Source organism: Falco cherrug, chromosome 3, assembly GCF_023634085.1.
Source record: "Falco cherrug isolate bFalChe1 chromosome 3, bFalChe1.pri, whole genome shotgun sequence".
Classification (NCBI taxonomy): Eukaryota; Metazoa; Chordata; class Aves; order Falconiformes; family Falconidae; genus Falco; species Falco cherrug.
Window position 1 is genome coordinate 96,401,559 of NC_073699.1, and position 27,033 is coordinate 96,428,591.

The following is a 27,033-nucleotide window of genomic DNA, read 5'->3' on the forward strand; positions in this document are numbered from 1 at the left end:
AGTTGTAATGCCCAGCTCTACAGGTGTCGGAGTAATGCAGCACGGTGCCCTGTGTTTCTGTAGGAGCTGGACAGGAATGAATTCCAGAATGTGTCTCTGCTGCTGAAATGTATTCAGCTCTACTTTAAAAGCGATCTTCAAGAAGGGAAAAGTTTGTTTATTGAGCAAGGACTGGTAGAAAAGATAAGTATTAATCTTACTATACAAGTTACTAATGTGATTTAAGGTTGCCTGTGTGAAGAAGAGAACTCCAAGGAAGTGAGAGCTTGAGGATGGCTTCTGGGCCACGGGGGGAAAAAAAAATATTTTTTTAATATATTGCATGAGCTGATGGGAAAAAATACTTACTTTCATTGCATTACTTTCATTATACAGCAGCTGACATTTGGCTTCACTTATTACCTGACTTATGGTTTTGTGGTGTGGTTGTATGGGGTTTTTTGTTTGTTTGTTTTTTAAGCTGACAGTGGAAATAGAGGATGAATTTTGATGAGTCCTGTTTGTGAAATGATATAGAATTTCTAAATGCATTTTAAGTGCTCCAACAAAATACAATTTTAGTAATAGAAATGATGAACAGTTTGTGCTTTTATAATTTTAAAACTGGCTGCTCTTTATGAAAGTCTCTTTTTAGGTAGACAGTCAACCAGGTGTGTTTAATTTGCAATTGCATTTTATCGTCTGGCACAATATTGATTTCAGCTGGTAATACTTGTAGTAGCAGAAATGCACCAGTGCTGAAAATGAGCAATACCTGGATCTAGCATAGCTAGGAGGGAACAGTTAACATCTCTCTGTTAGCAGAGTCATATCAAGGAGTCCTCAGTCCAAAATGTTGTAATCCTACCTTGTAATTATGCTTTTCAGGGATACAGCTGCTCAAGATTCCTGTACAGAGAGATTATTAATGAAGTTTGATTAATCTGAGCTCTGTACCTCCAGTGAAGCATAGATTTCTAGTTAGCCATAGGGGTATGATGCCATACACTATATTAAAATAACATCAAGTGTTAAAATAATGGCTTTGAAAAAGCTGGATGAATTTTTAAAACGTTATTTTGCTGTGAATTGATCTTCTAGAAATTTCCACAGGAGTTACGATGCCATTAGCAGTGTGCATTGTGTCAAGGAGGTCCTGAGCACCAAGAGTGGGTGCCTTGAGATGAGAAAGAAGGACAAAAGGAGGGAAGGGGGGGAATAAGTCCAGCTGAATGGGTACGAAGGTGGCGCTTCTCATGCTCTCCTAGCAAAATCCTAGTTCCTTAATGCCGTGTAGCTTCGATGCAGCATATGACTCTGAAGTTTAAGGACTGAAAAACCTGTCTCTGTGCATAAGGTTTCCTGCAGATGTATCTAGTTGAAAGATTATCAATCCTCCTTCCCAGGTTTTAACTGATTCTTTTAACTTTACCTGGTATCTTGGTTTGAAAGAACGAGAGCATTTGTGAACCTCATCGACCCAAATGAGAATAAATCTTTGATGTCGCTTCTTGAAGACTTCTTTGACTCTGCATTGGTACGTATGTGCATGAAGGGGGCAGAAGGGTCACATTTATTGGATAAGAAAGCCGTTGTCTGCAAACAGTTCCCTGTTAAAAAACAAATAGTTACACAAACCTTGGTCCTAGGACTGAGCCTGGGATGCAGCTCAGGTGGTGTGGAGGGGCAGCACCCAGCAGTGTGCTCAGGGCTCGCGTTAGGCTGAGGTTTGACACACCTGGGAGAAGCTGCTGTGGGGCTGCACAGGGCTGCAGCATTTTCTTGTTTTCTAACATAAAGCCAAGTGTTTATTTTTTGCAGGAAAATGTGCAAGAAGTTCTGATGTTTTGTAAACAAAAGCTTTTGTGCCAAAGCTCTTTTTTAGAGCATAAGTTACTGACATTGAGCTGCACCTTATGTGCGTGTTTGACGAGGTGGTCCTGGTGATTTGGTCCTATGGTGTTTGAAACAGCAGATTTAAAGAATAATCTGACCTGCTTACAGTTCTTACTTAGGTTTCTATTTTAAATATTTGTAACTTTAAAGGTATCGGAGTCCTAAGTGATGTAAAATTGCAGTAGGAAGGGTACTTTGGACTTCTTTACCCAAGCTGGTCCCCCAGTCTTGCTGTCTGTAGCTTACTGGAACTGTGTCACTTTGTGCATTGGTATTTGTGTGCATATTTATGATTATTTTTAGGAGACTTGATAAAAGATATTTGGGCAAAACCAATATTCTTCTTTGTCTACTAACCACATGGAAATCATATGAAATATTTTAAATTATTGATTTGTCAAAACTTGATCTCTTTTTCTTCCTTTTCCATTTCTTTCATATGCTTTCGCTGTGGAGGACGAAACGCTATTTGTTTGGGTTTTGGTTTTTTTTTCTTTAATTTTTTTATTTTATATTTTATTTTCCTTAAGGGACTTTAACACTCTTCAGATACTACACGTTATGATATATAGCACTGTAGTAGTGTGTAAATGCAAAACATGTTTTTACATAGGCCCATAGGTGTAATAAAAGTAACAAAGCGATGCCACGATGTGGGTTTTGCAGGCGACCTGAGGGCACCGCGCTCTCAAGTGCTGCTGAAATCCCTGGGGGAAGTGGGTGCCTTGTTCCCTTTACTCCCCCTACATAGTGCCCACCTGGGGTGACCAATATGTGACACACCTGCATCAGGCGGCACTGTTTTCCCTGATGTGGGTACACTGATGTTTTATGTTATTTCACCCCTGGAAGCTGTGATGGTGGGGGCATAAGCACCTCAGCGCTTTGAGTGCTGTGGTTCTCGGGCTGTGGAGTGTTAATGAAGGCTTCTTTCGCTTTCTCCGTCAGGTGATTTGCCGGTGCAGCAGTGAAGGTCAGTATTTTTTCCCCCTTCTGTTCCTTGATATCCTGAATCTCAGTCTTGGTAACACGTTTCTTAATTCTGCTTGAATTCTATCCCCTTCCTCTTCTCCCTTCTGCTCCCTTCCCCCTCGTCCTCCCTGCAATGTCTTCTTTCAGTCCTCCTGCTGACTTTTCTCCCGTTAAATTTCATTGTTTAGATCAGAGCACAAACCCTTTTACCATTCTCTTTACTTGCTTGTTTTGAATATGCTGACAAAAACACCTAGCTGGGGCATCTTGTCTAAATGGGGGGCATCAAATATTTCACTTGCTTGGAGTAAGCGGCGCTTCTGAAGGGAGTTTGGGCGAGAAGCTCTGCTCTTGCACGCCTGTTCATACTGGCTTCAGATGTTATTCCCTTGCTGAAGGCAACCACCGCTGCAGAATAACGTGGTAATTCCTTCAGCCACCCTGACAAGGCAGAGGGAGGGATGTCTGTCCTCGTTCACTTCGGTGGGTAGGTTTTTCTCTGTGGCTGCTGGCTGTCCATTAAGGCAGGGGAGCAGGTGCTTTCAGAAAGCACAAGTACCCATGTGTCCAGACATCCAGGCTCACAAGGCATGTAAAAATTAAACATTACATTGTGGGCCAGGTAACACGAGCTTATTCATCCTTGTAGCTTGTTCCAGTGGGACCAAAGTGGGCATGAGTGTCTTCTGGTTAATACTCTAGTGGTTTGCTTTGTGGACTTTGACAAAAGCTGTGTATTACGGATTTATCTCTTGCAGTTAGCAAGTAGATTCTCCTCTCTGTACCCATTTAAATAGTTACCCAGGCCAGTAGTTAAAAGTACCTGGAGCTTTTTTTATGGAGAAGTTACCAGTTCCCCTTTCTGGCTAGGATTAAATGGTTGGAAGCTTTGTTTTAATTTAAAACTCATCCGCAGCTGGGATATTTTTACTCCTTCAACACAACAAGCTGTAGTTGCTTCAACTGTCTTATATGGAGACCAGCTCATTGCTAGCTGTAACCTTTCCAATGATTTTTCTAGGGAAGAAAGAGCTGGTGAATTTATTTTTACCTGAACTAGGGCATCTAGTGACAGAAGCAAACATTTGCTACTCTCTGCGGCATGAGGTAAGACTTCTACTAGGAGAAGAAAATCACAGATAGGTGTGCACAGAAGTGTGTGTAATTAGATACGAAATGTGAAAAATGTTACTCAATTATTTCACTTTCCCTTCTGCCCCTTTTTCTGTTGGGGGAAAGACTCTGAGGACCCTCAACTCTATACTCAACAGTGTCTCACGGGAACAGAGAAAGAAATTCCCTCTGTCCGAGGAGATGTGCTCGCTCACGTAAGTGGCTTTCCCTCAAGCTCCAGTAGCTAAACAGCATCTTTGCTGCAACAAGACTTAAAGTTATTTCTCTGCTTTAACTTGTTGCATTATGTCGTTTCAGGAAAGACCTTGCAAAAACTATACTGGAGGTTGGTGGTAAGAAGTATTTAGTGGTTATTCTTGTGAAGCTGGGGTTCTCTGGCTTTACTTAATCTGCTTATTTATTATGTTATATAATACTATTACATTATTATTATTATTATTATTATTTTTGAATTATTACAGTAATTTTATTATTATATATAATATTTATTTATTATAATTGAAAATGAATTATAATTTTAATTATTTCCTTGTCAAGAGTTGATTTGGGAGGAGGAAAGTTGGGTAGTACTTTAGGAAAACATTATTCAAAAGCTGTTAGATGCGACAATGCATTAATTCTTTCTAGTCAGTAATTCATATTGGTTAATAAGAAAAGCTAAACTGATGTATGTTGAAAGGTAATGAGATCTGCTTTATGTATGTGTTTACAAAGTACGCTGGCTATTAGTCTTTAGAAAACAAATTTTAACTACTTTGCCATGATATGGACAACCTTCTGTTAACAAGGTTTGCAGTCTCTTGAGTGAAATCTCTTTTTTCTTCTCCTAGCAATAACACTTTCTAGGGTGTTAGCATGGCATGTGAAATGAAACTTAATCCTGGGGAGTCAGTGATGAGGCGCCGCTCTCATCCCCCCCGACCCCCAAGAACATCTCCTGACACATGCAGGTGTTGTGGTTAGTGCTCCACACCCTGACCTCACTGAGCTGGGGATGCCTGGAGCTAACGCTTGGCTGTTACCCTCTGCTGCCTTCCTTGGTGAAGCTGAAGCTGGCTGATGAATGCGACTGTAGCATATAAGTGCCAGAGTAGCAACGTTATAACTCTCTGTTATGCTGGGCTGTGATACTTACCCTGTGCTTATGTTTACCACCTAGATTATGACCTTCAGGTTGCCCTTTCAGAAGCACTTTGTAGGTTAATGACAAAAAAATGGAGGGATGACCTTGTTCACCATTGGTTTGAAGATAACTATCTTGCTGAAGCTTTCAAAGAGATCCAGGATAGAGAATTTGAGACGGTGAGGGTCTTTATTTTGAAAACAACATACTTGACAAGTGTGTATAGGGGCTAGTTTTGGTTGAGTTCGGTCAGGACGTCCTTGTAAGAAGTTCCTACAAAACTGATTTTTATTAATACACAAAGCTATGTAGTTATTTGTGGATGGTGTGTGTGTGGTGGTGGTGGTTTTTTTTGGGTTTTGTTTTTTTTTTTTTTAATCTGGCAAATATAAAATGGCATATTGTTAACTCAGAAATAGGAGCTATTTTATTTTACTTCTAAAGCATAAAAAAAATTTTGTGGTTTGTTTGGGGGTTTGCTGGTTGTAAGTTGGGTCCAGCCATTTGTAGCAACTTGAGTGTTTCTTTCCCTTTTCAACTGACCAGTTGAAAGCTTATAACTGGAATAGAAGTTACACAGCCCAATAGAATAACTCTTTGCAAAGGAAATGTAGCCTCATTTTTAATAAGATGCCATTTGTCTTGAAGGACTGCAGAAAGTTTCTTAACAAGCTAAATGAAAGGCTTGGGGATGAAAGCAGGTAAGCTGTGAACCAACAGAATAAACTGGTGCTGGCATTAGTGCAGAGGGGAAAAACTAGGATTGTAAACTGAGCTGGGTTATATTTTAAAAAAATAGTAATTTAAATCACATACGAATAATGAAGTTCTTAAGATTTTATTCATTTTAATGGTGGGGTTTTTTTTTTGAAAGTAAAATCAATGAAGACAGTGCATCACTAATAAAATACTGTATTGTCTGAACTTCTCCTAGCTTAATTTACTTTTAGGACTTTATTAATTATTTCTTGAACAATAAAATCAATAACCAATCTTAATGATTTTATCTTTGATAAAGTTGAACTCTGATGTTGACTGTATCATGTGAAGTCTGCTTTTCTTCCAGAGTCTATTCATTTCCTTGTATGTCTGCTTTTGCTGACGTGAACGAGGTAATAGTCCTTAACACTGTGACACCTTCCCTACAGTGTTATTGCTGTTAAAATGTTGCTTTGTGGTATATGTTGGGTTTGGTGGTTTTTTTTCTCCTCTCCTTGCTGCTGACTTTGCTTTTGTATCAGCCAAACGATGTAGGCAGCACTTCTCTTTCAGGCGATGACAGAAGAGAGATCTCTAAAAAGAAATAGGATAGGACAATGCTGATTCCTCCAGCAGAGCTGCTCCCAGGCTGCCAGAAAACAAGAGCAGCCTGATGTCCATGTAGGAGAGGCCGTAGCCGCAGTTACGGATCCTGCACGTTGCTTTGCTGGTCTTTAAATGTATTTGCGGCACCACTCCTTACAGTCGTATCGAATCAAAACCAACTCAGTGGAAGCCAGTTCCCCTGCTTAGGTTTATTTCAAGTGCTGAAAGCTACTAAAAGCTTTTGTAGAGTCTTTCTCACCACAAACACTGAGCATTTGTGTATCGCCTTTCCCTCGGCTGATGCAGAGCCACGTCTGACTGTGGGTATGGCCAGCTGAGCGGCAGGCTGGCAACTCGCAGGTTGATCCCAAGTCTTATTTCTGCAAGGTGTGCATATGTATACACACACGTGTAGGGCAACACTTTCCAATTTTTTGTTAAAGAAAACTGAGAATGCTGCAGCAGTTGTGGTGTGTGTTTGTTGTGTGGTGTTTGTTTTTTTTTTTTTTTTTTTTTCTTCACTGGGAGCAGCAGTGCAGCTGTTTTTCTTCCCCAGGTGAAGAAGCCACCAGATGAGAAGCTGGAGGAGTTCTGGATTGACTTCAACGCTGGCAGCCAGAGCGTGACTTTCTATGTGGACAGTAACGGGGTAACAGCAAAGCCAGGTGGCCTTGGGTTAGCATAACGCTGACTCCGCTCAGCTCTTCTGATGTGATGGCTTTGGTTTTCCAAAGGGTGCTCTTTGGGACACGGTGAGGCTGTCGAAAGAAGCCGTCAGCGGTTACAGCCTGAAGGGTAAGATTTCCCAGCTGGCATTGTATTCCTTTTGGCTGTGGGTCCACAAGACACATGGAGCCAACCTAAAATTTCACCATCACCAAGGAGAGTTTCTGTGTCTTCTCCTGTCTCCCTGTTGGTCTTGTTGGAGGTCTAGGGGCCCCCTTAGCACAGTAGCCCACCCTCCCTACACAAGCAGGGTGTGTTGAGGGGTCACTTTATAGATGTATTGGGGAACAGCATAATTGTCTAGATCCAATGAGAAAGAAATGGATGAACAGAGGAATTGGAAATTCAAGGTGTAAGAGACTTTTTAAAAATCCCAAACACTAATTAAGATTTTTTTGGGGTGGCACACTGAATGTCTTGCTCTAAAACAGATTTAACTGTTTTATTTGTTTGCTTGGGGTTTTTTTGCCCAGAGGATGGTGGACAAAAGATTGTTACAATTTATATGAAGGTTCCTGCTACTTTTAACAAAACCGAAGCAAGAAAAATCAAAATAACTTTCAGTGCTGACTTCGACATTTTAAGTATACTTGGAAAAGTTCTGGGTGATGAAAAAATGATGGTAAGCTCTTGGTATGAATGTTTTTTCTTTTCTAAACTATATTTTACTTGATATACACTGGAAAAAAAATCAGTGGTTTTGTTTGGGGTTTTTTGTGTGTGTTTATTTATGCATGTTCATTATATATCTGTCTTCCTCTTGTGGATTTTTGACCCACTGTTTAGATGTTCTTAACTTTGGCCTGAAAGAAATTAGAGACTTTAGGAAAGAAGTTTCAAGGGACTCTAATTTATGGTTTAGAAGCTGGAAGGTTAAATTGGTTTGTTAATCAATTCAACGTGTTATGATTACTTTTGCCGTGTTTCTGAAGTAGTAAATAAAGCCTATGGCATTTAATTGCATAGCTAGAAATATAAATGTGCTCTCACATTAGCTCGAAGCACTAACATTGCACAGGATGAGCAAACTGACACAAAAACCTGGAGAAAAGGGGTGCTGGAAGACTCAAATCTTAATAGTACTTCTAGATTAAAAGTAGAGTACACTTGAAAACCTCAAGTTTTTTATGAGCTATTGTAAAAACGTGGGGGATGTGTGTGATTATTTTTTTTTTAAATCTTAATATGTTAATTTCTTATACTCGTGATTTGTTTACACACCATGGGGTTTGCACAAATATTGGTGTGACGGTAAATAGCTGTAGTATAGTGGCTGTCATTTATCCTTGTAGGAGCTGAGTCCATTCTAAATAGTCAACTCAATTAGCATCCAGTGATTTGCTGCTGGCGTTTAACAATTGTTTGTTTTGTTATTAAGTAGCTGCCTTAACTAGATAAAGACTTTACTGTTTTTAAGGTCACTTCCCATGAGATTAATTCACACCAACAGATAGATATGGCTGAAGAGGAGTCTGTCCATGCTGGGGAGCCTGTCCATGCTGGGGAGCAAGCCATGCAGAATGAAACAGGTGATTTTTTTTTTTTTTTTTTTTAGAAATTATTGTTTTATTTAATGAAATTTAAATTGTTTGGCTTTCAAATGAGTATCTTCACTTGCAGTCCACAGCTCGTGGTCAACCACATGACACCCCCCACCCCCCCCACCCCTCAAGAAAAAAAAAAAAGAAACCCCCAAGTTCAATTTTCTACTGTTTGTATCTCATGAGCTTGGTAACTGGTGCTCATGCAAATGCTGAGTCCCAGGGAGCGAGGATGAGGCACCGTGACCATGGGCTGCTGAGGTTGCATGGGAAGGGGAACTGCTCGTGGAGACGGGATCTGTGTGCTGGCAGGTGGCTGGCAAGGCACACCTCTGCTGCTGGCTGACCTCTGACGTGCCAAGCGTGTGCAGTGGTGTTTCTCCATCTGCAGCTGCAGTGGGATGCACCCACCTCTCCTCCCTTCTTGCTCGCCCTGTGCATGGTTGGTGGTCTGGCTGTGCCATGCAGGTGCCTGTGGGAGATTCCTTGCAGGAGGGGACAGTGGCATCTGTGTCCCCGTGGAAGCACAGGTCCTCTGATGGACCAGTGCTCACACCTTGGCACTTAACGCGCTCTCCTCTGCGCGGTGGGGTGTGTGTGGTGGGGCAGCCTCTGCCGAGGCTTCCTGCAGGGATGTGACTTCTGTTCCTTTTCGGCAAGGGGATGTGATAAAGAACGGTGTGCTCCAGTCCTCTTTCCCCACACAGGGTGAGTGATGCCCTGGAGGTGCCTGGTGCTGCAGAAACGCTCACCTGCAGGCCCTGTCTGTAGAGAGCTGAGTGGCTACGCTGCTCCTGTCGACCTGCTGCCACGCGTAGGGGCAGTGCTGCTGGAAATACCTTGTGTCACAGGGCTGTCCCTGTGTGTGCCCCAGCTACAAATGTGCCTATGTGCCTTATGGTAGGAAAGCCTCTTAGCTGGACCTGGAATAGCCGTTATTTCCTTCTTCTCACCAGCCTAGAGCAAGTGCTTTGTATTTCTTTGAACTGGACACACCGAATTTTCTGTGATCAAGTGGTGCTGTCTCTCGCGCTGCCAGTGACCATCTCCTGCATGACATCTCCTTCCAGCATTGTTTGATGGGTTTCATTTTGATCCAAAACATGCTAGATGTCGAGCGAACACAGAGCCTGAAGTACAGATGTGATGCTTGGGAGCCTGACCCAAAGGAAGGTCCAAGCCTGGCGTTTGTCCAAGGGGAAGAGAAAGTAGCTTCTTTCTTTCCCTCTACCCTGCTTTGCAAGGCTGTGACCCCTAGTCTTGAGGAAAAGCTGCTTTCAGCACAAAGGCAAGAGGCGTGCATGATCAAATTGATCATCAACAGGCAATGTTTCCTTAGCTCAATTTCAGTCTCAAATTATTTGGGAGGTGGCTTTTTTTTCTGTACAGTGATCTTTCCTTCTTGAAGGCCGGGATATGTCCTTGCTGCAAAACTGGCTGTATTTCAATTTTTGAAGTGATTACTTTTTGTGCAGATTGTTCCTCGGTGTAACTTGTTTAAGAGAGATTTCCACATCTTCTAAGGTTATGAACTCACAGCTCTTTCTACTGCCAGCACCCACCGTCTCAGAAATGGATCACGAGTTTGAAGAGCCCTTAGGTTAGGTAGCGTTCTTTCTGTGCTGATATTAAAACCAAATTTTTACTTTCCTCTTAGTTATTGTGTATGTCAGATTTCTCCAGGTGCATAGTAGAAAGAGCTACTTCAGCTCTAAATGTCTGAGGCAGTAACTACTTTGGTAGTACTCCTCATTTTCCTCCAGTTACAACCCAGAATGAGCTAGAATGGAAGTCCTCCAGATCCTGGAGGTACAGGTGAGGGAGAAATTCCTTCATTAGTGTCCACCATGAAACACGCAGAGAGGTACAAGGTGGACACTACTCCTTGAAGCAAGCAAGGAGTACAAAGGGCAGAAGGTAGTTTATCTGTAGCGACACAACTTTTGCAGTGCCCAGTGGACCTTCAGTGGAAGGAAACAGAGGTGGTGGAAGATCCTGCTGGTTTGTTGTTTTAGTTGAACACAAAGGGTTGTTCCATGTCTTCCAGAACTAAGAGCCAAGGTAGAAATAAGGTGATAGTTATATGTATTTATATAGTAAGAGGGGCTTGGAAGGGGTACACTCAAAATGCTGTTGATTTCGCTTGGCAATTCTGTATAATCTGGAGATTTTTGATGGTTCTGTTCTATTAAAAATTTTGAGATGTTTGTGCCTGTTAAGTTGTATCGTTATGCTTCTGTGCACGTAAGCAAGAACGGAAAAGGGTGGTGGTGTGTGTATTCAATTACTGCAATGACCTTCTCGCTCAACTGCTTTTCTGCAGCAATACCAGAGTCCAGCAAACCACAGATGACGGAAGATCCTTCAAACTTTGGGAACGTGGAGACTCTATCAGACAACTTAACCTCTCAGCACAGCCAGCAGTTAACAGGCACCGTAGCAGTAAGTGTTTGGTGTATGGTGAAACACTCCTTGTGCCCTTTTTTGCCCTCCTCCAGTCTCCCTTTTTTATAGGTGTGGTTAAAACCTTCTTTCAAAGAAGACTAGTTTGTACCCAGATCTGGCAATGTTTTCAAACTCAGTCTTATATCAATGTTTGCAATTTTGGCAAAAGTGCTTTAAAAAGAAAGAAGAAATTTTGCTACCCCTTGTAAGGGGATGGTGGGATGCTCTTAGTGAGAGTTCATCATATCACTTATGTGCAACCTAAAATGTTTTTGTGTGGCTGATGATGAGCCTGTCATCCAGCTGTGGCCACAGGCTAGCAGTGAAAATCTCTGTTCCTAAAAACCAACCAACCAACCTCACTTCTTTATCAGTCGTATGCATGCTCTGTTCATGGTTTCATGTCTCCGAGCAGAAAGTGGTTAACTCTGGTGTCACCATGAATACAGTGAACCAGCAGCCTTACGTGGAAGATGCTAACCAAGGCTCAGGTCAGGCGTGGCTCCCTTCAGTTCCTTAAGTCTGACCCAATTAAGTGTCCCCCAGGTGACATGGTGAAGGGTCTGCTTTTGTGGGCCTTACAGCAAAAAGCAGATAAAGTATTTCATAGTAGCTCCAGCGGGTGAAGCTGTAGTTTCCTTGCCTCCTTCAGCAAAAAAGTCCAAAACTTCATCTTCAAGGACGAAAGCTAAGCCTAGGCGAGGGTCTCGCAGACAAAAAGTTACAAGGTGGGCTTTTTTTCTGTTTTGTTTGTTTGTTTTCCCTCCCCTGGGGTTTTAATGCATGTAATTTTGAAGTTTATTCTATCGATTATTATATGAAAAAACCCAAAAGTTTGTCTTGCTACCCTGGCTAGCAAGGCTGGCTGCTCAGAGTTACAGCACTTTGGAGCTGCAGAACTGTGATGTTTGGTTACTGGCTCGGCTGCCACTTTGGTGTGAATTTTCTTTCTCAGCATGAATTTAATTCAAGTACAGGATGAGTGTTCAGCTGTATTACTGGGAGTTTAGCTTCAGCTGTGTAACCAGAGCTCACCAAATATGTAACTGTTCATAAGGGGGATCGTGACTTTTGTGGAAGATCATGTGAACATGAGTTCACCCCCTGCCCCGAACTTTGCAGGACAGCATTTCTTATAGTTAATGAGTTGGACTTTTGTGAAGTGACTGATTAGCTTTCTTCCCTACACACCTTTTAAACCACTGCTTTGATGCTAATTGGTGCAAGTGTTTTTCCCTGCTAGTACCTCACAAACCGACTCTTTGGGTTGTAAATGAACAGGCTGCCCAGGGAGGTGGTGGAATTGCCATCCCTGGAAGTGTTTAGAAGACTCATAAATGCGGTACTTAGGCACATGGTTTAGTGATGGACTTGGCAGTCCTGGGTTAACGGTTGGACTTGACTATGATTCTTTCACAAATACCTAAGCTTATTTTTGGCACCACGTGTCCTACAGTTTCAGGATGGTCTCTTTGACCCCTTCCCTCATGCACACACGTGGGTCCGCTGGTGTTCCAAGCCAGCGGCACTTCGGGCAGAGGCAGTGGAGGGTTTCAAGGCTGTATGCAGCCTTTTTGCACCCTCTTGCTGTGCTCTGTGCCCAGTGCTGTGTGCGAGCTAATGTCTGCTGCTGGGCAGGAGAGCAAACGAACTGTACATAAGGATCTCCCCTGTGGTTCTTGTGGTTCCGGGGCTTCCTTGGGCATCCTGCTTCAATCCACTGACTCAGCTTAAAAAAAACCCCACTCAAGCGTTTTGATGAATTTTTTATTTGATTGTAGATAAGAATGGGAAAACTTGATGCAGGACTTCATCATTACTGCAAGTTCTGTGTTTTAAGACCAAATAACTTGACGCAGCAAATAGAGTTTGTACTAAAGCAGGAGCAGCAGTGTAGAAGTTAGTTGAAAAACTCCTTAGTTTGGTCATTCTGCTCCCTCTAGTGTTTCATCTGAAAACGAGAGTTCCTTTCCCTCGGGAAGCTTTAACTAACGAGCAGCTCAGTTCTTTTTCTTCCACTAGTAAGTACGCCTCCCGGGTGTGCTGCGTGTTGAGCAATAATTGTAGACTTTTTTTTTTTTTTTTAAAACATGGTTACAATCTGGAGAAAGAACTGAAGATACGGTCAAGTTTAAGTGTTGAAAGACATGAAAACAATCTAGATGCATACAGAGAAGCGATTAGAGAGAGAAAACATTTAAATATTAGAATTTTCAAAACAGTTAAATGGATTTTTCCCCCCTTTTAAATGTTTCTGAAAATATTTTCCCATTTATGATTTCTTCCTACCACATACTATTATTGGTGATGTGGGAACAAAATGTCCACTATGTAAACAGGGATAGGCTACTTTGTATCTTATTTCTCTTAAAATTAAAATTTTACAATGGAAAGAGCTAGAATCAAGACAGACAATAGAGACTGTGTAGGAAAAGAATGAGTGTTTTTGTTTAGAAGCTGAGAAAACAGCATTTTTAGGCAATAAAGTATCTGTTTACTGTATAATGGAGTTCATAGGGGAGGGGGGTGAAAACAAACTGCACTACCCCCCCATATTCTTAGTGAAGTTCCATAGGGTGATTCTTCATGATTGTAAGTCATTGCCACGTATATGTTGTCTTGCAGGAAGGAAATCTATGACTTTGAAATCTCAGATGCTGCAAGTCATGAAAAGGTAAAGTTGAGACAGAAGCTGTTAGGAGATGCGCTTCAGGTCCCAGCCCAGCAGCTAACAGCAGTAACTTGAAGTAGGGGCTATCTCTTAGCACAGAAATGTGGTAAGGATGGAGACACTGTTAGAGCAGGCAACTGAGAATCCGAGGCTCTTGTTTTTTTCTGCATGGTGCTATACGTGGCAATTTTTTGTTTTGAGGTGGGGAGAATGCTCATCACTACTTGAGTTTTGTGGTGGATAATGTATGATAAAATCAACTGCAGCTTGAGCTGTTGCTGCAGTGAAGCTGTGAGGTCGAAGGCCAGCCTCTGCTTGTGTCTTACTGGTACTGAAAGCAGATTGAGTGTCCTTCACTGTGCTCCTAGAGGCTAAACCAGAAGAGGCTGAAGTCCGTTCTGAGCCATGCTTTGCAAGTTAGAAATCCCTGGTTAAAGCCGGTCTTCACAAAACTTTTCTTGGAAGTTCTGCTTGACTCATATTTACAGACTGTTAGAAAAACTGAATAAAAACGAATCGTTCTGCCTGATACCAAAGTTTGACCAGTGTGGGTTTTCTCAGGAAGCTCAGAACTTGCTCCCGATGGCTTCCATCAAGACGGCTCCACGCACAAACCCTTTGGCTGTCAGCCTCCTCCCCGGGGTGGGTGCTGCCGCCTGTCAGCTCAGCGGCGATGGGTGCTGAACGGGCACCCCGAATTTCTGTTTGGAACTGGACACCTTCCAACCCTTGCTACTGCCACTGGGTGTCAGCATAAAGCCCTGCTCCATGGTACCCTGTCCCTCTGTCCCTGCAGCCCTGCCCAAAGGCTGGCTGGCACCTGCAGCTACTAGCAGCGTTACTGCTTCAAATGACGTCTCTTACGATGTTATTGCTTAAAATAAACGTTATTCGTAAAGCAAGGAAAAGAGAAAGTAACTCTGTTTATAGAAGGCTGATGTTTGTCTGTTATAATTTCTGACACTTCCAATCAACAAATCCCACTGTCAAAAAGTTGAATTTTCCTGCTGGACTCGTAATCCATTCCTCTAGCCCTTCTGAGTTCTGATACATCTTAATTTTGTGGTTTGTTTTATGGGATAATTTGACTTCAAGACAAATACCTGCTTCTCTTTCAGGTTGCTGAAGCCCAAGCAAAGATTCTTAGCCAGAAGGTTGCTTCGCAAAATCAGAGGTATGGGATTGTGTGTGCACCATTTATGAACTTTTTGCTTTGTGAAAGAAAAGTTCTTTACCTTAGTTTAACTTGTTTTAAGATGGGATCAAAAAGGCTGTGTGAGTTTCTGATAAAATAATTCCTTGCTTAGCTGTCGCAGTATCTGGATGTTATCAATAGCAATATTTCAATAGTACTTGAGAATACAAAAGCTACTACAGAGAATAATGACTTCTGTATGTTTTGACAATAATAAGACTTTAATTCTCAAACACCCCCCGCTCCTTGATCGTATGCCTAAATTACCAATTTTTGAAAAAAGCTTAAACCCTCTGTCTTGCCTTGGCTACCTCCAGTTATAGCAAGCTGCCAGCGACTTGCCATCTCTAAGTACATAGCCTTTTTTTTTTTTTAAAAAAAAAAAAAAAACAACAAAAAAAGTGCTACTTTCCAGGTATCCCCAGATCGCTATTTTCAGAAATCAACCAAAGAAGCAAAATTTGGTGAATGACTGGCATTATCAGTTTGGTTCTCCTGTTGGTGTCTCGAGGAGCCCCCTGTCCTTGCTATCTGGCTGTGACCCTTCTGTGCTGCTGTGATGTGCTATTGCAGCGTCTGCTCGTCTTACTGGGGTCTTTCTCGGTTACTTGGCAGGAGTTTGAAAACAGGAGACAAGAACAAGGAACCAGGCAAGCTCAAGAGAAGGCTGGTAGGTCATCTGTGCTTTTTTATCCCTTGAGCCTTTGGTTGCTGTGTGTGTATCCACCTATACAAATTGATTGCACCCTTAAAGAGGCTGAAGTTTGAGGCTTAGCCAGTGCAGAGGTGGAGGAATGTGAGCCTGGTAGCCTCAAAATAGTCTGCTTGTTGCTACCGAAAACAGTGCTTAGGGTGCACCAGGACTGCCAGACCAGCGAGTGAATGTCTGTGCTATTTTTTTTTTTTTTTTTCTTCTCGCTGCACTCTTGGCTGCAGCTCAGGCATGCTGAGGCTTTCCTCCTTCCAAGAGCTCTTTTATCTAGATACAGAAGGGAGGGGGAGATGAGGATGGAGGATGCTGTGAACCCCATGCTGGCAAAGGGCAACCATCTGCCTCTTGGTGTTTTTTACACTGCTGGTTTGACAGTTAACTGTTGCTGTTTTGGCAGATTTCACAGCTTAAAATGCTTTAGGTGTTGTACTGTGGGAAGGAAGAAATGGAATAATTTGGTAGTAGATGAAGGGGGAATAGCCGGGGGGCTTCTGGGTGAGTGGAGGGAGCTGACCGAGCAGGACTCACTTTTTATAGTGTCTTTAGTCCAGTTACAGGAAACATCTTTTCTCTGAAAGCAGCGATGAAAATAGAAGCACTGGTGAGAGCGAAAAAAGCTGGATCCTTGACTCTCAGAAAGAGCTGTTGCCAAAATCTCTTGACTATACGCGAAAAAGATCCAGGGTGAGAAGTAAATTAAAAGGTAAGCTTGGTCCCCTGTTGACGCTTAGCTGTGCGTGATGTACTGTCCTGCAGATAAGTAACCGGCTGATGATGGTTTGGAGAGGGATGATTTGGCTGAATTCTGATCCAAGCAGGGGAGAGCAGCGAGGGGTGCCCCACGGGGGAGGTGCATTGTGCACCTTGTGCTCGAAGGACCAGGCTCCCACCCCCTTCCCTCAGTGGGGTTCAAACATCCAGGTGGAAATCGGGCACCTGAGTGTCTGCATGGGTACAGCCCTCTGTGCAAGTGGGGCTGAAGAGCCCACGGGTGCTAAGTTGATGCCTGTGTTGGCGCTCTTGAACACAAGAAGAGGAAGATCTCTCTGGAGCGGCCATACCTCCTCCCTATGACTTTCCATTCTTCATCTCTCCAGGAATACGACTGACTTGGGGAACAGACCTTGAAAAACTACGCAATTTGCAGACCATTGCGCTCTGCTCCCCTTCTTAAACACAGATAGGTCAATTGTTCTCTGAGAGATGTACAAAGTCAGACATAGTGTCCTCCAACAGCATTCTCTGCTCAGGCTGGACCAAGTGTGCTTCCCCTGTAGCCATGCTCCATGGGTCTGTTGGCTGCTGGAACCTCCAAATCCAAACTGAATTGCCCTGAGAGATTTTTAACGTCTCCATCCCTCTCATGGAGGATGAGCCTTGCTCAGGTGGCTGTTGGCTTCTGTAGGGATGGAAAAGCAAAAGAAAGTTGAGGGAGAAATTATGCTTTATACTGTGTTCCTATGGGAGTCATCGTTCTCGCTGCAGTGATAGCCCACGTGTCCTGGCTGGGACTTGGGGACCATCAGAGAAGCTGCTGAGCTGGCCCTATTTTTGGCAGCTGCTCTGGAAGCAGCAAGTGGTGTATATTTGCATCATGGCATCTAGCCTTGTTAGAAAGGTTGGGGTCTTTTTTGAAGCTTTTGAAGTGTTGCAAAGTGTTCTCTTGTAAATGTCTAGAAAATCAGACTCAAAACCGAGTTAGCTGTGATGCAGACCATAACTGGGTAAGGCACACGGTTTCATTGTCAGTAACCAGCTCAGCTTTTCTCCTTGCAGTGCTTCCAGTGTCTTCTGGAAGTAGCGGCGGTGACTACCCGACAAAGAAGGTAAGGAGCTGTCATCCTTAGGTGCCTCAGGTTTAAAACTATGCTGTGTGCAAAACATGTACAAATGAATGGGGAATTAGAAACTGGTTTTATGTTTCTTCTCAAATGTTCTGTTGAACTGATTTGTCTGCCAAGGATTGCTGAGACTGTATTGATCTACCAGAGAGTGGGAAAACAAGGAGAACTTACCAAAACATGGGAAACTTCATAGAAACAACTGTGCACGAACCCCAAGCATGTTGTTCTGTAATAATACTATTTACCTTTGATAGACAGAAAATTGGGCAGGAATTGCTTGATGTGACACTTGCTTTGGGGGATGCAGGTGTTGCTCCACAGGAGTGAATTCAGCTCTGGGGTCCTGCCAAGAGCTGGAGCTGCCTATCCACATACCTGCAGAAATCCCAGTTGGGCCTCCCGGGCTGTGTCCCCACACTGTCCTCTGCCCCGTTCCCTGTGGCACTTTGGGAAAGCTCACATTCCCCTCTGCATTTTGCTGGCAATTTTCAAGGTTTTTATTCCAAGTCTTGCGCTCACGCTGAGCCCTGGTTCAGCTGTCCTTCTCCACTGTCCTTCTCCACCTTCACCTATAGCCCTGGGAAAACTAACCATAGATTATATTGATGGAGGAATTAGCGGACCGGGCATACATCAAGCAAAATAAAACACAGTTTAGCAGTGGCAGACTCCCAGTGCCCAGCCATTAAGTGCTGCACATCAAATGTTTAGGAAAGGTCCCCACATAAATACAGAAAGTCTGGGACTAAACTCCCCATAACTAGTAGTTGTGTTAAGACTTCCAGGGGAAAGTAAAAGCTTTTTTCTTTTCTCTCTTGACTAGCACGCTTTTATTCTGTTCATTAAAATCTTTATATGCTATACAGCTTTAATGGCTAAAGGGAGAACTTATGCATACATTGAACTTTGGGGCGCAGATCTTCTTCGGTGTTGGGAAGACCTAGCATTGTTAGGCATCTTTCAAGTGTATTTCTGCTTTTAGTGTATTTAAAAAACCAACCAAACTAAATCTTTTCCCCCCCAAATCAGCCCAAACCCTTACTTTCATAGTAGTGTTTAAATAAATACATGCTTAGAATCAATTTTGTTTTAGCAGGGAGCATCAAGGGAAGATGCTCAAGAGGAGATGCCAAGGAAAACAAGCACATCCAGCTCCAAGGGAGGCGATATGCCTACAGTGGATAATGCTGGTATTTCTCTTTTAATCTTCTTCAGTGAGTTAGGGAAGTTGTTTTGATATGTGTGGGTGTGCTTTTTGGGTGTGTTTTTGGTGGTGTTTGTTTTTAATTTTGCATTTTCTTCATAAGCATTCTGCCTTGTGATATTTCTTGTACTGGGTCTGAGGGCTGGATATTGTTTGTAGATTGTCTGTTGACCAGGGAGAAATTTAGCTGGGGCTAATGACATGAAGGAATTGACTGAACTGATGGCCAGAAATAAATTGGTCTTTGGACTAAGTCTGAGCCACTGTCTGTTCCCTGTGTGAAGAGAGAAAGGAGAGGGTGGTGGTTTCTTTCTTTTTTTTTTTTTTTTTTTTTTTTTTATATGTATGTCATTAAATTGAGGTTTTTAGTCAGTATAGGATTCAACCTCTACTGCCTGTGTCATTTGGTTGATCTCTTGCACAGATGAAATGCCCTCGGAGGGGCTCGAAAAGGGTCCACTACTACTTAATACATCCACCAGGAGCTATCCCAGTGATGTGGAGAAGGCTATGCAGGTGCAGTGTGCAGCGCTTGAACTCCTCCTAACCTGCTGTCAGGCTACTTCTCGCCTAAAACCAATGCATCGAGTTGCTTTGCTTCCTATAACTGGGTGAAACCCTGGCAGCTTGTCTGCAGTGCAGACTGGATACCTTCTTGCTTTCTTTTCCTTCTCTCCTCAGGAGTTTCACAACGCGTCTGGCAAATTGTCAAGAGAAGAAGACAGTTTTAAGCGGAAGGACTCAGGTTTGTCAGTCTTGGTAATGTGGAAGAGCTCTTTAGAAGTAAAAAGGGGTGTTGCCAAAGTTCTCATTTTCTTTCAAAGACAAGTAAGTGTTGAGGTTTTTAGAGATACCTTTTGTGTAAGAAATACCTTCTATTTCTTTGTTTCGTATATCGTGACAGACTATGGTAAGATGCTTTTATACAGATGCCAGAATTCATAACTATTAAATCCTGTCCTTGATCGCAGTGGAACTTGTAGCATAGCTGTTAAGAGCTGGGGATTTATAAAGCAGTGACCCAAGAGACATATGAACACTAATTTTTAATGTTTTGGAAGTACAGTGGCAACTTCGATTTAAAAAACCAAGCATCCCTGAAAACTGTTGATTTTTCTCTGTACCTAAGCATATAGACACAGAACATTGTTATAAGCAGTTGGTAAATGGTGACTTGTACTGGTGCTTTATTATTGTTGTAGCTTTTTTTAGGTAAGTGGCACTTAGGGATTTATTTGCTTTTTTTTAAACGAAACTGAACTTGCACAAACTAATTCAAAACTGCAGCGCAGTCTCTTTGTGACTGGAAACAACTGAACTTCAAGGAAAACTGAGCAGAAGTGGGCTGTCTTCATCCTAATGCTCTTGATGCTGAGGTAGTTCTGAGAGATTGTCTTAAAGTTGTTGTTGTTGTGACTATGAATGGAGTCACTGAAGCTTTGGTCTTGGCAGAAGCATCCCTTTTCTCATGAGCTGGCTATAGTCATGTTCCCAATGGGTCTTTTACTTGTCCAGCATTTGCAGAATATACTTTCCCTGCACTCATGCATCTGCTTAATTTTGGGAAAAGATAAGTGCTGAGGACTTTTATCACTCTTTACAGTCTTACAGTTGGAGAGGAGTTGATACCATGCAATGGCAGAAGTAGTGTTACATTCAGAAATTTCAGGTGTGGTTTGCGACTGCATCTGGACTTTTGCTTTGTGAACCCTAAATCTACCTCAACATGCTCTTCGTGATCCGACTGTCCCCCTTGCCCTGGGATCCATCACCTTCCTGCCCTATGGAGACTCCAGAGAGGTGGTCGGTCAGATGCAGATACCTCACTGAGCTCAGAAAAGTGGACACTGAGGCAGTGGAATGACTTTTTTTTTTTTGTAAGCTTTCCTTAAAATGTGGGCTGCAGCCTTCCTCACAGTGTTCCTGAGGAATTTCCTGGGTTAAAAGAAATTGTGTGGCAACTCCAGTGAAGCTGCAGAAAAGAAGGCTATTATGGGCGTGGTCAGTTTTTTCTCTCTCTTCTGTATTTATATGTGTTTTGGTTTGGTTTTTTCTTTTTCTTCTTTTTTTTTTTTTTTCTTTTTTCCCCCAGAGCAGATGAAACCAGCTTAGGAACAAATAAGCATAAACAGATTGAGATCTTGGGTTGGAAGAAGGAATGTAAAGAAGCTGGACAAGAGTGTGTGTGTGTGTGTGTGTGTTTTATTTATTTATTTATTTATTTATTGTAATGGTTAGAGCAAAATTGTCTTTAAGTTGGAGACATGGTGGCTTTCCAGTTGTCTGTGTAGCGCTAGGCAGTCTAGTTGCCTGCTTTTGCAAGGGAAAAATACTTGCTGGTGCAGTCTTAACCCTGTCCTGTAAGTGTGATGCCAGACCCTAAAATGAAGTTGCCCGCTTTTCTGTGGCATTGGTAGTTTAAGTGGTGGTTTCTGCTTAAGTAGCTGGTAGATACTAGCACATACCTCATGCAAAAGAACAACTCTTTTCTGAAACATTTTCTGTTCTCTTTCTAGGTATATTAAGCAGCACTGTCATAAAAAAACCTAAATTTTCCAGGTGGGAAGCAAGTGATCTGTCCCCTGATGCTTCCTATAAAGCAAGGGATGCCTTTGATTCAGTAGAGAACAAAGCTGAGATCCAAACAGGTAAAGTCAGGTTGACAATTCAGGTAAAGTGTTTAAATGCTTCCAGCTTTTTCTTTTTGATGTAGAAGTCACATGGAAGCTTGAAGAGAGATATCTGTAGGGAGAGTATCTTCTCCAAAAGTCAAAACATAGCATAAGGCATGTGTTGCAGTGCTGCCATTGGGTACCACCTATGTAGAGGTGTGAATATGGGATTTTGGGTTCACTAACCATGATCCACTTAAGAAGCCACTTAATGATGTCCACACCTTTTAGTCTTTCTGAACAGTGATTGTCTGGAGCTGTTAAAAAACCCCAACAAACAAATCAAAACAAACAAACCAACCAAAAAAAAAACCTGAAAAAACCATGCAGATAATGGACAAAGTAACTGCAAAACACTGCTAAGTCCGAACAGAAGGGGGCTAGGCTTCCCTTGAAATGAATCGGAAGACAGGAAAAGTGGCCTGACTTTTCTTTTTGTTCTTTCCCCCTTCGTGCTGTGCTTTTGCCTCGTTATCTGTAAATACGTTGTGCTCTGTGTTTGGTTAGTATCATGCCTCTACTTCCATGCTGCTTTCTGACAAGTCTTTCTCAATGCCTTTTGGGGCAGTTTCCCTCCTGCTTGTGGGCTGTAGAAGAGCAAGACTAAAATTCTAGCTCTATCACAAATTGCATTCACGTGAATGACAAAGCCTTCAGTAGCAGGAGAGTTTATATTCCAAGAAGCCCTCCAGCATTGTACTAACTGGGCATGTGCTTTCTCCTAGGTCAGGAAAAGGATGATAATGTGGATGATGTATTTTTTGAAATGCCTGAAGACATCAGTGATCCAGGGGTGATTACTGCATTTGAGAGCTTCATCAGCCAACTAAAGAAATTGCTCTGGGTAACGTGCATTCTCTTAATGTGTGCTGTGTGTGGCACTTCCTATAGTATGTGAAATCACCTTTTTATCACCAGGGGAGTTGGTGCAAACATCCCATTTATATTTTGCGTCCAAAAGCAGGGTTTTGGCTGCAGCCTCTGGTTAGCCTGAAGCTCCCAGAGGTGTTCTGCACAACCTATATACTCTGAGAAGTGTTACAGGAAAGGCAGAAAGGAATTTTTAATAAGTGGGGTTTTTTTGGGTTTTTTTTTTTTGTCTTTTCAATATGTTGGAACATCAGATTTGGTTAGGCATTTCAAATACTTTCCTTAGAGGGAAAGGATCAAAGTTTTTGTGAAAGACAACCCAGAATAGTGACGGTGTACCTGCACTGGATCTGTGGGTCATTGTCAATGTCATGGGCATGTATCAAAAACAGAGAAACTCCCTTTTGGAGCACAGAGCAGTTTCACTGCGATGCAAGACTATGCAGCTTTTCCATAATGGAAAACAGCAATACAGGCTGCACCTATTGACTAGAACATGTAAGATCCACATGGACACGGTTGTGTCTTTGAGCTTAGTAGTATGTAGAGATGCTGGTTGCACGATTGGTAGTATACAAGCTGTATATTCTTGGTTCACTCAGCTGCATAGATGTGCTTGACATGCAGTGCAAGCAGCCAGCTGCTACTGTTGATTTAGCCATAACAAGTAATGTGGGCAATAAACTAAGTTTGATATGAGAGGAAGTATCTGACCCATCACAGCATCTTCCTGTGTTTAAAAGCTTTGAACAAACTAGACATGGCAGAGCAGACATACTGGATCAGCACTTCATATTGTGCAACCATGATTTTTTTGTTGTTGTTGTTTGAGCTGGTGCTAAGTGTTCACACTAAACTTTGGCACAAAGTCCTTGAGTCAAGGTAGTTACAAATCAGTAGTGAATAAAATGCACATGGTTTGCATTGGTGTTGATCTGCAGTGGTGCTAACAAAGACCTGGTTTTGTGCAGTTAAGTGTGTTGCAGTACGGGGTGAAGCTCACTGCTTTGCTGGCTGGATAAGATGACCCTGACCTGAAGCTGCATGGGTTACATAGGAGTTTGTTGGTGTAACTAGTGTGGCTGAATGAAATCAGTTCATATTTGGAGTGCCCTTTCTACGTGTCATCTCACTTCAGCTTAAATGTGACTTAAGATGGTTTCTGCTAAGCTGAATGGCAGCCTGCAGGGGGTTTTGTATTCCAGGCAAAGTTTTTGCAAACTACACTTCTAGTTTTTGGCTTGGGCCATTGCCCATCGCTAACGGTGCGTCCTGTGGCTAGTCACGGTACAAAAGGATGGAGACCAGTGCACAGAATGCCCTGAGGATTTCGGAGAAGAACTTGTCCACCTTGCTGAACCAGATCCATGAGTGCAGGTAAGCTGCCTGCTGCTGGCTGAAAACAGCTTCAGCTTTGTGTAAATTTTGATTGACGTGGAAAGGAATGCCTCTTTAAGTGAACCTGATAGTAAGCTACTGCACTTATTATGGTTTGTAAGGCAAAATAGCTTGTGTGTGTCTCCTGCTCCTCTGTAAGAAGAATTCCAGAAGTGTAGATCCTGTGATATTTTTTTTTTTTTTCCTGTAAAGAAGAATGGATGGATTAATTAATGCAAAACGAGCCTGAGTCGGGAGCAGTTGATGAAGCAGTCAGTCCTTAGACTGTCTTCTGATAGTCACCATTGTTCACAAATCTGTTTAAAACCCCTCTTGTTACACTTAGTAGCTTCTGTTTCTACATCTTTTAAGAAAGAGACCGGACTCTTACTTAATGAAGTGGGGGAGAAGAAAAGTGAGGGGGTCTGTTATAGACCCACTTCTGTAGATTGTTTCCATGTACATGAAATAATATCCAGCTAGTGGACTTCACAGGCACTCACCAGATGGGGCTTTAAGAAGGTCCTTGTGCTTTGCAGGTTGTCAAATTTCTTAGATAGGAGCTAAATAAAAAAAATCAATTATAATAGAAATCAATTATAATAGTTATGGATTTTTAAGTGAAATACAAGCACAGCCGAAGATATGAGTGAGTCTATCAGGCCTCTGTATCTTCTACACATTCAATTTCCAGGAGTTAGGTCAAATATATGACCTATATTCATATATGTGAAATGACAGCCTGTAAAAGTGCAAAATCCCAGGTATCAGCAGGATGTCCATAAGCAGAATTTGCTTGTTGTTAAGGTACATGGAGAAGTGTGTTTAAAAAAACAATAAAAACAAAAAAAACCCAAAACAACAATCAAACAGACAAAAAAACCCCCAAAACAAAACCAGGGGATGCTTTGGAGTTGGCGGCAGTGAGGTGCTGCTCTGTACGTTGATGTTATTAACCAAGTAACCTGGAGCCAACTAGAGCTGCAGGACAGTGGAGGCAAAACTGCGCTACCCCAGAAGGGTAGTTTCTGAAGTCACCATCAGATGATGGGTTGGTGTCCCATCACCAGGGAAAAGTAGCAAACCCAAGTGAGTTAGGGTGTTGCTGGTGAAGGTTTAGAAATCTCTGGCATCCTGTCACAACACTGTATGTGTATATCAGACTCATGGTAGGAAATCCAATTTTGTGCCAAGATGCTCTCTTTGTCTGGGGAAATCTCTGCTGAAATCCCTGGAGGCCAGGAGAATATGCCCTGGGAACCCTGTTGGGTGCTCTGTCCTGCACCTCTGTTACTGGTTGCTGTTCGTGTGCTCTGTGACACACCTGAGAGCAAAACTGCCTCACATAGTTCAGCAAGGACATTTTCTTCTGCCTAAAAGGCAGGTTTGGTGCTGAAAGGGTTGTCATCTGCCTTGTGCTATTGCATGTTAAAGTGTCAAACTTACTTCTGTTCTCCATCACTAGGCTGAGTAAGCTGGAGACCTTCCAGAAGATTGTTGTTTCAGAGCTTGCCAGTCTTGAGAAGGAAACTCAAATCTTGGTAGACATGGAGAAGGATGCAGTGGTGTGTACAACTTCTTGTGCGCCTGCCCATGAAGGTACCTCCTTCCCAAGTAATGGGGGTTTTCTTTGGGGCTCTCTTTAGGACTTCTGGAACACGCAGCTGCTCAAACTGAATTCTTTCTGCAACCAGCAAAAGCAAAGGTATGTCCCTACCAGCTGCCCTGCATGGTCACAAATCCTCGAAGATGGTTAAAGAGGGCAGTAGCCAGGCTGGTGGTACCCTCACTGGTATTTCAGGAAGTATTTTGAACCCAGTATGGCACCTCTGCTTGATGGTCATTGATGGAGCCTTTGCAGCCTTGTGAGGGTTTTGCATTGGGACAAGGGTGCAAGGAGGGACTCTGTGTGGGAAGTTGTGGATGACAGGCATGTACCTCAAGAGACCTGCACCAGGATCTGGAATGAGGTGCGCCCTCTGGTCACATCTGTATCCAGGGGTCCAAGAGGGTGGAAGGAGGTAATAATAGTTTCCTATGTAAAAGGTACTGTTGGTGCAAATGCTGGGCCGAAAGCTGCAAAAGGGGGAATCCTCAGGTTCATTTTGATTGGTAAATAATCTCTGTTCAAGCTTCATCAGTAACTACTAATGCTTCACAGGCAAACTAGCCAAGCTCACTTTTCTTGCAGAATTCAGTCCATTGACTCGGCCCTGGGTGAAACAGCAAACAGTTTTGCTGATGCTATCCAGAATACAACGGTACGTGTGGTGCACAAGCAGTGCCGTGGGGGTGGTGGGCTCTGAGCTGTGGCCTGACTGAGAAGTGTTGGAAGTGAGAAAATGAAATTGAAGTCCTGGGAGGGGAAACCTTTGGTCAGCCTACATGTGGGGCTGGTTCTTTGTGAGGCCTCCGGTCCTGACGCATGGAAAGCATAGAGAAAGCCATATTTGCCCTGCTAGCATCTAGGGAAAGTGGTCCAAAAGCACTTGCCTAAGGAAGAAGGCGAGGGAAAGGACTATCAGGTAGTGATGCTTTTCCTGGATTTGTATCTCGGGGATTCCTTTGTCCTGAGGCTGTTTTCTGTGTAGTTAGTGACCCCCAATGCAGTTATCTTCTGTCCCTTTGTCCCGCTTGCCCTTGGAGTTGTGCCGTTGTGACACCTGTGTGGCTAGGAGCTCTGCAGCCCCACACCACCTTGTGTGCTTCTGTCATTTGCTTTTTCAGTCTATCAACATCTAACCTTGATGCCTCCAAATTCAATTTCTAAAACCCAAATTTATTAATTTACCTTGTATCCTAATTAAATATTCTGTTGAAGTTGTTAAACTCTTCAGAGCCTAATCACTAATTTATGGCCCCGTTTCAATTTGTAAAGGAAGCTGCATACTTTGCTAACTTTGATACAAAGCTTAGTTTCCGTCTTTTCCACCCAGTCACATGCGCATGTATTTTTGCTGCTGCTGCTGCAGCTTTTATGCATGGACCTGATGGCTTTGGGGGTTCAGCATTCCTGCCGTAAGACTGATGGATTACTGTGATGTGTGCAATGCTGTGTGTCTGCGCTGCATGGAGCTGATGAAAGCTCCCTGCATTGATGGAACAGCCTGTGTGTCCCTACGGGAGACTGGGCCTGGCATTTCGGAAAAGGTGCTGAAAACAGAGGGCTTGTTTCTTTTAGCTGTTTAAGCTGGGATCCTGAGTTTATAGGGAAATATTTCTATAGGGAAATGTTTTTATTAGGAGCACTGAGTTGCTCAGGGACATGTGCCTTTCCCCTACCATAGGTGCTCCTGAAGGATGCTCTTAAAGAGGGGCAGGGCTGAGGAAGGAGCAATCGGATCATGGGAGCTGCTCATCCAGCAGC

At 42.8% G+C, this 27,033-nt stretch overlaps 1 protein-coding gene across 1 annotated transcript; it reads left to right on the forward strand.

Annotated features, from left to right (window-relative positions):
• Window positions 1-1,480: 1,480 nt before the first annotated feature.
• On the forward strand, window positions 1,481-26,350 carry SYCP2L (synaptonemal complex protein 2 like). The gene is made up of 29 exons (XM_055704821.1): window positions 1,481-1,516; window positions 2,824-2,848; window positions 3,869-3,954; window positions 4,087-4,175; window positions 4,279-4,313; window positions 5,141-5,283; window positions 5,753-5,805; window positions 6,171-6,216; window positions 6,966-7,058; window positions 7,144-7,204; window positions 7,609-7,757; window positions 8,586-8,664; window positions 11,000-11,118; window positions 11,537-11,612; window positions 11,774-11,849; window positions 13,747-13,795; window positions 14,911-14,966; window positions 15,603-15,657; window positions 16,246-16,402; window positions 17,476-17,525; window positions 18,637-18,733; window positions 19,172-19,263; window positions 19,429-19,492; window positions 21,264-21,395; window positions 22,145-22,263; window positions 23,572-23,666; window positions 25,132-25,231; window positions 25,313-25,371; window positions 25,858-26,350. Exons 1-29 carry the CDS (start codon window positions 1,481-1,483, stop codon window positions 25,970-25,972), a joined length of 2,406 nt encoding a protein of 801 aa, XP_055560796.1. The 3' UTR covers window positions 25,973-26,350.
• Window positions 26,351-27,033: the final 683 nt, after the last annotated feature.